Source organism: Larus michahellis, chromosome 3, assembly GCF_964199755.1.
Source record: "Larus michahellis chromosome 3, bLarMic1.1, whole genome shotgun sequence".
Classification (NCBI taxonomy): domain Eukaryota; kingdom Metazoa; phylum Chordata; class Aves; order Charadriiformes; family Laridae; genus Larus; species Larus michahellis.
In genome coordinates, this window is record NC_133898.1 from 86412950 (window position 1) to 86426329 (window position 13380).

Here is a 13380-nt window from a genome sequence, read left to right on the forward strand (position 1 = left end):
GGGAGCGCGCCCTCCGCCCCCGCACAGGGACACGGGGGACCCGGTGCGCGTCTCCGCGAAGGACTTGGCAGGGATGGGGCCCTAAACATGAGATGTGGCAGAATTCCTCCCTGTGTCTCCCCTCTGTATTTTGTATTTCGGTTTAGCCGCTGCATAGCAGTGAAAAAAAAAATTAAAAAAAAAAAATTAAAATCCATATCCTGTTTTGTTCTTTTCTTTTTTTCTTTTTTTTTTTTTTGTCCTCGACTTTGATTATTTGCGGTTGCTTATATTTATTTCGGTTTGTATTTTTTTTCCTAACTCAAAGACTACATTAATTTTTCGATATACGAACAGTTACTTCACACAAATTGACTGCCCCGAGTACTTCTTTTTTTTTTTTTAAAGGTAGCCCAAGTATTACGATTTGATGGGACACTTCTATTAAAACACACAAATGCTACTGACATGTAAATAATTCCTGGATGACAGTTTTATTACTCAACCCTTTCCACGACCTTATAGCGTACCTGGCGCATCTCTCCCCGGCAGCAGCTCCATGGTACGTGCCTTCCCTCGGGAATATTGAAACAGATATTGAAATAAATATTGAAATAAAGAACTCGCCGGCTAAATTCCGGGTCCCGCTGCCAGTGCTATAAATGACAACAGCGCTTGCGACTCCACCGACAGATGAACAAGACTCCGGACTCCGCAGGAGAGACCTTTTCCATTTACTTTCATGATGGAAACACAACTTGCGTCCCGGGATAAAAGCGAACCGAATAAGTGGATATTTAGTGCACTAGCTCAGACCAAAAGAAAAAAAAAATCCTAAAGCCTACAGCTTTTGAATCTAAATCAAACCTTTAAAGGAGATCCAAGCCTGGCATTTGAGTTACCATTTCCTATTACTGTCAAGCACGTTTAGCCTTAAGTGAGCAAACAAAGGATCAATTTTGTATCTGAGATTCTATCAGTTTCGTATCTGAGATTCTTTCAGATGCTGGAAGTAATTTGTTTGCATGCTACTTTGCGTCACCTCCACCCGGGACTGAAATAGGGCCCGATCCTGGAAACTCACAGCCTCCTGCCTCTCCGCACCAATCCAAGAGATTTACCATCTGCTTCAGAACAGTGAGCTCCGCAAAATCCAAAAGCGGGGCTCCCTCCGGTCTCCTCTTCCCGCCCGAGTGAAAGCTCCCCTGAAAGTATCAGATCGGACCTGAGCGGGGGGTTTACCCGCGTGGAGGCTTTTCCAGGGGAAACAGATATTTTTCTGACAGTCTTTTTTTGTGTTGAACGCGTTTCAGGTTTTTCATACCAACAGTGTAGAGAGACATCTTTTTTTCCCCTTCAGATAAAAGTAACAACGATTCTAAAGAAGAGTGTTTGCAAAAGGGGCACGTTTGACAGAACACAAACAGATAAAGCAGACGAATAATGTTCAGTCTTTAACATCTCTGTGCCGGCCCTTTGCAAAAAAAAAAAAAAAATTATTGTTTTCCAAGAGTCGTAGGTATAGGAAAGAACGGATTTGACTTCGTTTGGGTTTTGCTGGTTTGTTTTGATGAATGAGAGAAGGAAAATACTCAGACAAATGTATAATAATATATATATAAAATACTCAGTGGCAAATTCTTTAGAGCTTGACGGTGAATACCGTGGGATCTGGGCAGAGCTCCCCGTCATCAGAAACGTTATGGAGAAACAGGAGTTCCTGCTGACAGCACTTCAGTGAACCAACTAGACAAACAGTAGTTTGTCAGTAACTTTATTTAAAAAAAAAAAAAAATCGCATGACAAACTGGAACCAAGACCAAAATACTGTATCCACTGTACATCATTCATTAGAAAACAAACATACACCACATTTGTATTCTACCAAACAGAGAGTGTATTTCCTTTAAAATTATATAGTGCGTGCTTTTAGATTCATGCTTTTCAATATTTATTTTACATTTGTTACTCAAATATTATCTGTTATAAATAATTGCAACTTGATCAAATGGTGCACCTGTTACTGTATGCAAACCTCTTCCGTGCTGCAAGTGTGGCTTATTGTTGCCTTTTTTTTTCTTTCCTTCTTTCTTTAAAAAAAAAAAAAAAAAAAAAAAAGCTGTTGGTATTGCTTTATTAGGACCCGAGAAAGCACATCTGACGTGTCAAATAAAGTGTATGGATGCCAGAGGCGCTTGCAGACCCAGGACTGCTGGGAACTCCCACGGCTGGGACCGCTGGGACAAGTGACGGGAGAGCACATAGAAAAAAATCGTTTCCAAAAGGCACAATTTCCTCGACACAAAGGTACAATAAAAATATATGGCCACTGAAATACGGGCGCCGATGAGGAAGCGGTGTCTCTCCGATGGGATCCCGGGCCCGCCAGGGTTTCGCCCCCCGCCATCCTTTCCCGGCACCGCGGCGGGGGGACACCCGCGACGAGCGCGCAGCCCCGCCGCCCGCTGGGACCTGCCAGTCCGCCACCGCCCTCGACACGGCCTCCCGTGGGACCGCCCCGGGAGGCCTGGAGCTCCGAGTAAATTGGATGGGGGGGGTCTGCGGCGACACCTCCCCACACACCCCCCGCCCCGCCCCGTCCGCCTTCCGCATCACTGCTGGCGGTGCCTGCTGCCGCTCTCCGGGTCGCTCTGGTCGTCGGTGAAGCAGACGTCCACGTCGCTCTCGTTGTCAGTCTTTTGCTCCTGCTCGGGGTGCGGGTAGCCAGAGTCACTCTTGTCCTCGGCCGCCTTGCCGAGGCTCTGCCCCGGGTGCCGGGACTTGACGTGCCGCTCCAGGTCACGGCGCCGCACCAGCACCTTGCCGCAGTACTCGCAGCGGTAGGGCGTGTTGCCCTCGGCGTGCAGGCGGATGTGCTTGTTGAGGTTGCTGGGGTCCCCGAAGGGCCGCAGGCAGACCTTGCACTTGAGGGGCTTGTAGCCGGTGTGAGTCCGCATGTGGATCTTCAGCCCGTACTTGCGGGAGTACAGCTTCCCGCAGTAGAGGCACAGGTGACCCGTCTTGGGCTTCCCGCCGGCCGCCCCCGCCGGCAGCGCCTCCAGCCGCCCCCGGCCCTTCTCGGCCGCCAGCTCGGAGAGCTGCTGCGTGTGCATGGCGATCTCGCGGTCGATGCTGGCCAGCGAGCCCAGCTCGGCGGCGTGCAGCCCCGCCGCCGGCCCCCCGAAGTACGACACCGACTCGGGGTACTTGAGGAGGCCGCCGAGGTGCAGCTTCAGCGGGTAGTAGGGGGCGGCTCCGTAGAGCAGCTCCCCGTTGTAGACGGTGAGCGGCATCACCGGCAGCCCGCACTCGCCCGCGTACGCCTTCAGCCCCTCGAAGGGCGGCAGCCCGAAGCGCTCCAGGGCGCCGCCGGGCAGCGGCGGGTAGCGGGCGGGGGGCAGCGCGGCGGTGGGCAGCCCCCGCTCCACCTGCCGGAAAGCCGAGGCCTCCTCCAGGGGCGAGAGCAGCGGGAAGGCGCGCAGCCCCCCGCCGCAGGCCAGCCCCGCCGCCGCCGCTGCAGCCGCCGCCGCCGTCGGGGGGGCGGCCTCGCCCGGCAGCGCCCCGCACTTGGGCGGTGCCTCGGCGGCGGCGCGTCCCGCCTTCAGCCCCCCCAGCAGCTTGGAGAAGCCGAGGGCGGCGGCGGTTCCCCGCGCCTCCTCCCGCAGCGGCCCGGCGGGGCGGAAAGCCGAGCGGGCCCCGGGGCAGAGAGCCAGCCCGTTGCCTCCCGCCGGCCCCAGCAGCGGCCCCGGCCCGCGGGCCGCCCCCACGCTCATGTCCAGGGCGCGCTCCTGCTCCTCCTTGCCCGCCCCCCGCTTGGGCAGCCCCGGCTTGGAGAGCGGCGGGGAGGCGGCGGCGACCTCCCGCTTGACGGCCTCCCGCGGGCCGCAGCCGGGGGGCGGGTGGCCCCGCAGCGCGGCGGCCGGCGGCTCCTTGTGGGGGAGGCCGAAGGCGGTGGCGGCGGGCCGGCCGTGGTCGTGGTGGAGAAAGGGCCGTCCGTGGCTCAGCGCGCAGTGGAAGTGGACGTGGGCCTTGAGGCTGTTGGGGTACTTGAAGGTCCTCCAGCAGTACCAGCAGATGTACCGCTCCTCCCCTGCGGAGGCAACAGGAGGGGACCCGTCAGCGGCGGCCGCGCATCCCCGCGCATCCCCCCGCCGCCCCGGCCCGCCCCCCGCCGTGCCGTGCCGTGCCGCGGTGCGGTGCGGGCGCTGCGCTGCGCGGTGCGGGCTGCGCTCCCGCGGACGGGGCGCCGCGGGGGGAGCAGCTGCTGCCGCGAGTCGTCTGTCGGGGGGCCCATCTGTTGGCGTTTGCGGAGGAGGGAGCGTATGTCAGGGAGTCGGCTGCACCGAACAAAGGCCAATCTAATGATCGTGAGCCCCTCATTACGCGGCGAGACAATATCCGATATGTATGGGCCATATGTAATCGTTCCCTTTCAGAGGACAATGCCCTTTGTGCCCCGTCCCCTAAACATTTCGGCTTCTCTCAAGCGGAACAGACCTCGGTGGCCGCGGCTGTGGTGACTGCCCGGCACCGCGGAGGCACAGGTTTCGCTTCCCCCTCGTGGCCCTGCTTGCCAGGAGTGTGTTCCCACGGAGGAGCATCTCCCCAGCCCCGACGGTGACACGCTGCCTCTGCGGGCAACCTGTCTGTCTGTGTATCTTTTCTTTTTATTTCTTTTCTTTTTCTTTCCTTCTTTCTCCCCCTTCCCTTCTTTCCTTTTCCATCTTTCTTTCTGTCTCTCTCCTCCCCTTTCCCTCTCCCTTCTCTCCTCTCTTTTCTTCTCTCTCCTTTTCTCTCTGTGTACCCATATCTCTCTCTCTTTCCCCTTCCTCCAGTCACTGCCATACACCGACAAGACGTTTCAGAAGACCCTAGGGTCCCCCCGAGCTGCTGCCCACCCTGCCCGTCCCCAGCTGACCCTCTTTCCTGAACCAACGCACCGAAACGCCACGGGTGAGGCCAAGCGCCACACGGAAACGAGAGGCCGCTGCAAGCCTGGGGCCAGCTCCTCACGTTTTGGGGGGTCGCCTGGGGGGGGGGCGAGGTAAGGCACAAGCCACCGGGGACGGGGGGGCTTCGGCCCTGCGCTGCGCTCCGCGGCAGCCGTGGGGGGCGGCGGGTCACCGAGGCGGACTTACAAGCCCCGAGAGGGCTTGTAACGCAGCTTTTGGGCCAGGGACCAGACGGTGGCCGGTGCGGGTGAAACACCAGGTATTCGCCCTCCGCGGGAAACTCGGGCAGCGAACTCGCGTGGAAGGATCCAGCGCTGGTGCGTGTCCCGCGTCCCCCGTGTCCTCGCCGTCGTGCGCAGCCCTTCCTCGCTTGCCGTGGAGCGGCGGTCCCGGGCCGTGCAGCCTCATGGAGTCGTTGGACTTGCTTTTTCGCCCCGTCGAGAAGGGAAGGGGGTGGCACCGCGTCCGCCCGGAGCGCGGGTGGGGCAGCGGCTACGGGGATGCGGAACTACGGCCGGGATCGCAGCGCCGTGCTTTGGGGAACGGGTAACGGAGCGGTACGGAACCAAAGGCGTGTGGCCCCGCACGCCCGCCGGCTCCCTCCCTCTGCCTCCATTGGCCGTTGCGGTCTCTCCAGCCGCGCCGTTTGGCCCCGGGTTGTCCTCGGCAAAAGTGTGGCGGGATCGGCAGGACCGGCTGCCCACCGCGAACGCCACCGAACCCGGTCCAGCGCTTTTCCCGGCTCAGCTCCAGCCCAGAGACCATCGCTCGGGGGAGAGAAAAAAAAAAAAAAAAGTGAAAAAAAAGTGAAAAAAATAAGAAACGAAAACAAGGAAAACTACCCCTGTCTCATCACCATAAATACAAATAGATGGGGTCAAACACAGAAGATTTCCAAAGTTTTCTTGTTTCGTTTTGGTTTTGATTTATTTTTTCTTTTTAAAAAGCGCTCTCTGAATTTCTTCCGCCCTGGTGCTTTGCTTTGTTTTGTTTTTTTTCCAGCATACTATCCTTAAAATAAGAGCTCTTCAGCATTTTGATACACTTATTAATTAGTCCGTATTAATTAGCCTGGAAACTGTGTGGCCGGAGACACAGCAGATCCGCAGGATCAGCCTGCAATCAAGTCTCGCTTCGACGGGACGAGGAGGATGCCACACGCTGGGTGCCTCTGGCAGACCTGTGCTTTCTTGTCGTTATTTCCCCTGAGCAGCCTGGTCCCCATCCGCAGGCAAGGACTGCTGTGCTGGGAGGGCAGAACCCGGCGCTGTGTCCTCCTTCCTGCAGCCGAAACTTCGCCAGAGCCTGGGCTTTCCGAGGAGGGTGACCCTCCGCAGACCCAATCCCTCACTGCCCTTGGTGGGGGAGGACAGAGACGTTACCAAGAGTTTCTTTTCCGGCTGCAGTTTTAGTGCAAGGAGGGATTTGGGCTCTTGCGCATCGCTCGAGTCGGATGGGAGGCGAGCTGCCAGCGCCCGGCGTTTCGGCCATCGTCCCTGCGGGCCGGATCCCGATCACCCTGCGGAGCAGCCAGCCTTGAGGGGTGAGGAGGGTCAGCGCCTCCCCCGCATCGTGCCCTCTCTTCCTTCCCGGGGATACCACCAGGCTGAAGGGTCTTCTGCGTCGGGCAGGAGCAGGGCGGGTCGCCTAGCCGCCAGCTCAGCGGGCTTAGCCCGAGGTGGGCGAGTGCCCGCCGGTCGCGCCGAGCCGCCGCCGCCCCCACTGGGCGCGCTGGGAGCCCGTTTTCCCCCCGGGATCAGCGGGAGGATGCGTGAGGGACTGGACCCTCAAAATAATCGTCTCAAAGCTTGCTTAAGCTTCTGTAAATCGACAGCAGGCTTGCGGGCCGATAAGAAGCTTGCTTGTGTCTATTTAGCACTTTCTGCAGACCATTCTTTTGCTTACTGCCACCGGCTGAAAAAGGTGTATTGCCACCAGCTGAAAAAGGTGTATTGCCACCAGCTGAAAAGGGTGTAGGCCTTTGGTTATCAGAGTGGCCAGACTCTGTCTACCCCAAACTCGCTGAGGCACAATGACTGTGCTGAGCCAAGTGCTGCCCAAGCAACAAAGGCAGGAAGAGCTCATACGGCGACCGTGTCAAACAACGAGTAGCTGGGCACAGGCCACTGTCATGCTGATTGGTCAAGCTACAGACCAACCTGGACTATAACTGGTACGGTGACCCCACCAGAAACTGAGACTCCCACCACCATCACGACTTGAGAACTACGGATCAATGGGACACCGCTGAACTCCAGAGGACGATCGGGACGCTGTCGGGCCTGTGGTGGTGACTATGCTCTTGCTGTGTTCTGCAATACCGCTTCTCCTTTCTGCCTTTCCACTACTTCTGCCTTATTCTATCCCTCATGTCAGTGACTATTGCTGGGGAATAACAATAAAGCTACAGTAAGCGGCATCTGACCTCGTTTGTGTCCTACTCTCACGCTTGGAATCATTGCGAACCTCTCCCGGCCCAACTTGGGCTGGGATGTAACACTGGCTTCCCCCGCAGGGACTAGCCGGAGGATGTGCCTGCTGCCAGAGCGGCCCGACGGGTGAACACTGAGGGGTGCCGTCTTCTCTCCCCCTCTTTAATGTGCTGCCACCTTATCATTTTTGTTAACATGGGTGTAATTCCAGCTAAGAATCAGCTTGCTGATTGAAACAAGTGGTCCCAGATGACTGTCTTCCCCTCCCCAATATCCTCGGAAATCCTTATTTGAGTGTGATTTGATGACGACTTAATTTTTTACCTAATGCATCCTAATTTACAGGTATTGCCCAGTACCCGTTTCGACTTGACTATGTGAATCTGCCCAAAAAATGACCTGAAAAGAGGGTCTGAAGCTCTGACCAAGGAGCACACAAGGTGAAAGTGATGTTTTTAGAAACTGCGAAGCCAAATTGCTGTCTTGCATAACAACACGAGCGCTGTTTTCATAGAAATTCCATTTGCCTATCAAAAGATCATTAAATTGTGCCGCTGACAGAACGACTTGAGGCACGGGGGCCCTTCCATACGCTACCGAGTTAATAGATCACCCTTTAAACATAAGCAGATGGAGTCTTAGTTTAAAGGGTGGCAGGTTAAAAGTGACAGCAGCTGTGCTGGCATTAATTTTTCTGAGGAGCCACGTTTGCTTACCGCAGTTTGGGGTCCCCCCTCAAAGGTGTCAATTAAAGAGGGTTTGTTTTGTTTCGTTTAATTTGGCTGCTCTGATAACGATGACCGCATCCGTACCTTTCTCGTCGTGCGTCGGGGTGGCGGTGACGGGGATGTCAAACCACTGCGCCAGGGGGTTGGAGTACCAGACGGTGAGCTCCTCTCCCGGCTGGACATCTCGCAGCGCCCGGTAGAAAATCTGAGAGGGGGAGAAAGAAAACTTCTTCAGGAGGCTTGAGAGGGGAGGCAGGCGGCGGAGAGCGGTGCCAGGCCGTCCCGGAGCCGCGAGTGGGGTACCTGTCCTCCTGGCAGATCCGCAACAGCCTCCAGTGTCTGCTCTTGGGAGTTTCGGGCAGCCCGGATTAACCCTATCCATTCCAGAGCTGAGCTCCCGGCTTCATCCACTAATTCCCCTCTCACCATCCGCACCTGGAAGACAGGCGGCACCGCTGTCACTTCCACGCCACACGAAACAGAAAGACAGCAAAAAGCTTACCCGTCCCCCTCCCCGCTCTGCCTTGCCCGGGCGAGCCTGCTTTCCCACGCCGGGAAGGTCTCTGGGCATGGCAGCTGGGAAGCAGCGGCGACAGCGTGCCGTTTTGCCGCCGGTTTGGCTCTTCCATCCTCGCCCACCTTTGGGCAGGACCTTCCTCGATTCGCAGGTGCCCCGGGAGAGCTGCGGCTGGCCTGGAGGGAGCTGCTGCTCTGCCGGGGTGAGGATGGAAGAGCCCGGGCCCGGCGGGGACCTGCAGCATTGCGAGGGAAAATGGGGAATTTTTCCCTCGGGTGGCACTGGCCCAAACGCACCTTGTTCAGTCGCAGCTGCCGCATTTAGCTTAACGCAATATTAAATGCCCAGATAAGATGTTATTTTTTTTAAGGGTTTCCGCAGCCTTTGAGCCCGTGGCAAAACAATTGCGACACACACGACTTGTCGGGAGACGGGGAGGGGGAAAGGGGAGAGGATTCTGCTTAGCTACAAAGTCTCTGTGGCCCCATCCTTCATAATCTGCTTGCCCATACAAAGAGAAAATGAAGTGCCCGTTCCCTGAATGACCGTGCAATAAAAGTCATCGGAACAAAGCAGTCTAAAGCGAGAAACCAAGGGAGCCAGATGAGAAATAAATTTGAGTGGGCTGGCAGAGCGTTTAAAAACAATTAAAGGGCATTAAAAATCCGAGCGGAACGTGTGAGCCGCGGCTGCCCGGGGGGTAGAAAGAGGGCTCTCATCCGCAGTCCCCTGAAGAGCCTGATGGACGGGGCGAGCACCCTTCATCGCCTCCTCCTCGCTCCTTCCCACCTCGGACACCGTCTGACCCGGTAGTCGGGTGGCCGTCACCCACCTCCCGCTCCGACCGTGATGGTTGTTTGCCGTTCCGGGGGTCGGAGCTGGCCCCAGGCTTTGCGAGGGGGCCGAGCTGCGCCGGGCTGCCCCGACACCTGCACCTCGCCGCCGCCGCCCCCCGGGGACCCCCGGCCCGCTCGCCCCGAGCTCCCCTCCGGCCCCAGCCAAAGGGGTCGCGGCCGAGGAGAGGGATAGGAAAGGCGGGGGCGGGGGGGCACAAACCCGAGCCAAACGCAGGAATAAACCTGTGCATCCGCCTCTCCTCCTCCGGACAAAACCCGGGGGTTGTGAAAGCCGCATGCCCCCGTCTCGCGGGACCTCCAGGGGCGAGGAGCCCGCCGTTCCTAGTCCTGGCCCTGCCGGGGAAGGGGGCGATGCCCAAGTGAGCGAAGCCCCGCGGGGCGGGGGCCGGGCGGCGGGACCAGAGCCCTCCGGCACCGGGCACCGGGCAGGGGGCTGCAGCGGCGCGTTCAGCAGGTCTATGTCCAAGGCGGGGGAGCGTCCCCTCCTCCGGGAGAGCCCCCGGGTCCCCTGGCCTCGCCACGGAGGTCGGCTGGGCTAGCGGAGCCCCTTCGGTGAGGAGGAGGGGGAGAGGGCACGGGCGGGCAGGCTTTCCTGGCAAAGCCACGAGGAGACATCTCGGGACGCTCTGGAAATGTTTCCCGTTCCTTTTCTGGCTCGCTCTAAGAAGGGAGGATCGAAGAGAGAGGGGGGGAAGAGCAGCCTCTTGTCTCAAGCCAAGTCAACGAAAAAGCAAGGTCCAGCGGTGCGGGAGAGACCGTAGGAAAAAAAAATGATAATAAAAAAAAATAAAAATACCTTTTTTTTGGGTCCCGGCTCCCTGCGGTCTGACAGGTACTTGCCCAGTTTGAAGATGCCCGGCACAGGACCCAGCCGCAGCCCGGCCGGGATGCAGCTCTCGGCGCTGACGCTGATGGCCGGAGCCCTGCTGCTTTGCATCGCTGCCTCTGGGTGTGAGCGCTCGGGAACCCCAACTACTTAAGGGGGCCGGAGTGACAGCGGCGGGGAGGGTGAGGACAGGCGTATCTCCGCCCGCAGAGTGACGCGGCGGTGTGCGGGCCGCCGGCTTTTCAACGGGAGCGAGGAGGGGTACCCCTTGGCAGGGGGATGCTCTGGGGGCGCAGAGTTTGGTGAGAGAGTTTGGCTCCTCGAGCAGCTGCGGAGTCCCATCCAAGAGGGTCACATGGAGCCTTTCCCTAACCCTCCTGCATAATCAGGCGGAGTGAATGGCTGGCAGACAATGGGCCAGGCGACCTTCCCATTCCTAAAAATCCAATTTGTCAAGGGCAAAGAAAAGGCGCTGGTGAATCAAAGGTCTGGAGGGACCATTAATCCTCAGCATGGGGTATTGTCCCCCAGACAGTTACGATATTTTAAGTGACAAATCCACTGTATAATTTCTCCATAAATTTTACTTCCTTTTATTGTTCCTCGACAAACCAGTTTTGGAAAATAAGTGACTATTTTAAGTCTACTTGGCTGAGCCTTTTGAGGTTTAATATACTTCAAAGATTTTTAATTCTCTTCCCTTGGCTTTATTGTAAAGGAGATTAAACAAAGAGATGGGGAATGTTTTGAGGACTTGTTAACTTCTATTGATTCTCGGCGTGTGCCATACAGAAATTGGGCAGGTACTTGATGGGAAAACACCAGAAAATACCTACACTTTTTTTTTTTTTTTTTTTTTTTTAAAGAACGACCATATTACCATTTCAGTGGGTTGGTTTCAGGCCAGTAATCTGTTCAGAAGAGCTTTGATCCTTAAGGAGGATGAATAGCACAAAATATGAGCCGCTGTAGCCCCTGTAAAACACAAACCGCTGCATCTGCGAGCGCTGGGGAAGCTGTGCCTGTAATTCTTGCGATTAGGAAAGAGACAGGAGGAGATAGAGACACACAGCCACCAGGAAAGACAGGGACACGGCCAGCAGATAACACAGATGTCTAGCGAACAGCACGCAGCTGGATTCCCCGCTTAATACATCCACAGGTTCCTCTCTCACACACAAAATCGCCTGCCCCGACACTGCTTTCGGAGGTGGAACCTACAAAAAGCCACTGTAAATAAAGCCAGAACGAAGCGATTCGAACAGAGTGCGTCTATGTCCCTCCTCTCCGCATAAATGTTTTAATTAAGATACAACGAGGCGCTAGGATTAAGTCATTTTATAATTCAGGATGGGTAAGTGTCCCAAGAATTTTCCTAGAGCTGAAAAGGAAAGGCATGCGACTTTTTTCTTCTGCACATGCAACACTCCAGATGTGCCTGTCAGACCAAAGAGTACAGTAACAAATTCCGTTTTCCACTTTCGCTTTTATAGTCCTGTCTAATTCCCGCTAGCAGGTTTTCTCCGCACCATACCTCGTAACTCTCCAAAAAGAAGGTTTCTCAACCTTTCTCCTGCAGAGAAGTTGCACACGCAGATTTTATCCATTGCTTTCAGAAGCAATGGCAGGTATGGAGCTTTTTCCTTTTTTTTTTTCACTGCCGTTTTTCTAATAGTCAGACCTAATAAATTTCAAAAGAAAACCCAAAAAGCTACGCTTAGACGTGTGTCTACCCGTAGGTGCCAGGTAACTGAGCGGGCTCTTCTCAGGCAACCCCGCTTTCTGCAAGACAAACCTTGGCTCGTCGCTTTCGATGTGATCGTTAGCGTGGGCATTAATCTGGATTTGTTCGCCGCCGTCACGCGTGGCAGCGTGGGAGGAAAAGGCCACAGGGATGGGCACGGGGGACGAGAGCGTTTTGGAAGCCGGCGCGTCTCCACGAGTTGTCAGTCGCAAAGATGCTCTTTCCCTTCTCCCTGCCCGGCCCCGCGCCGGGAGAGCAATGAAAGCTCATCCTGGCAAGTTACTGCCGCTGCTGCCACGACACTTGCCCACGCCGGTGGCTGCGCGCCCCAGCCCCGCCGCTGCCAGCCCCCTCCTCCCCCGGCCTTGGCTGCCCTCCACCAGGCACCGGCGTCCGCTCCCACAGTCGGGGCGAGCCCCGGAATGTCAGCGTCCCTGCTGAGACCGGTGGGTCGCACCCCCCGTTCCCTCCCGGGGCTGCCCGCGGGCACCGGGCGGAGAGCGCTGGGCTCCCCCGGACGGGTGGCACCGGGATGGGGACCGGGACGAGGATCGGGGCAGGGACGAGGCGCTGCCGGGGGCTGCTGGCCTGCACCGAGTCCGCGTCGGTCGCGGATGTATTTTTAGTAATGGTGCGTATCGGCGCGCACACGAGATAAATGTCGCGCCTGCCCCCCGCGGCACCAATGGTCATCGATCGCGTCTCTCCGCGGTGCGGTGGCAGCGACCGTCCCGGGAGCGGGGTGTGTGTCTTTCTTTTTCACTTCAGGGAAGAGGGGGGAGAGGATGTGGGGAACTGAAGATGACCCCTTTGATCAGCGGCCTGAATGGGGAAAAAAAGGATAAACAAGAAGTTGAGGGCAATAAATTTAAGCCATGAACATGTCCCTGTAACCTCTGGCCTGGCCGCTTGAGGATGAGACCGGGTTGAAATTCCGAGAGCCGCAGAGGTAGAGAGAGGGCTTTTAAGGCGACCAAGGTACCCTACTGCTCCGCCTCGGGAGCCGCTCCCTCCCAGGCCTTAATGAGTCAAAAAGCGTGAACGACACGCGAACAATTTTATCAATAGGACCATGTAAAGGCCGACTGTGAGGAAAGTTATTTATTAATATAGCCGATTGTGGCTGGTTCCCATCCACTCAGAAAAGAAAAGCCCTTGCTCTGGAAGCATTCACACCAGTTCTCCAATTTTTATTCTGTCCTGTGGCTCAAAGTTGAAGTTCCCCAAGTGAAATAAATTGTCCACAAAAGAGGAAAGGAACCACATTTTCTTTTATTTTTCCTTCCCTAAAAAGGAAGGGTGAAACCGATCTAATGTGCCCACTGGAGCAAGATGCAGCATGAAA

General features: G+C 56.5%; 1 protein-coding gene across 1 annotated transcript; it reads right to left on the reverse strand.

The window, feature by feature from the left end:
- Positions 1–2591: 2591 nt before the first annotated feature.
- Positions 2592–10837, reverse strand: PRDM13 (PR/SET domain 13). Its single transcript, XM_074578338.1, has 4 exons — positions 10262–10837; positions 8395–8526; positions 8176–8296; positions 2592–4069 (listed from the first exon to the last, which is right to left on the reverse strand). The coding sequence occupies exons 1-4, from the start codon at positions 10400–10402 to the stop codon at positions 2592–2594; spliced, it is 1872 nt and encodes a 623-aa protein (XP_074434439.1). The 5' UTR covers positions 10403–10837.
- Between the last annotated feature and the right edge of the window lie 2543 nt (positions 10838–13380).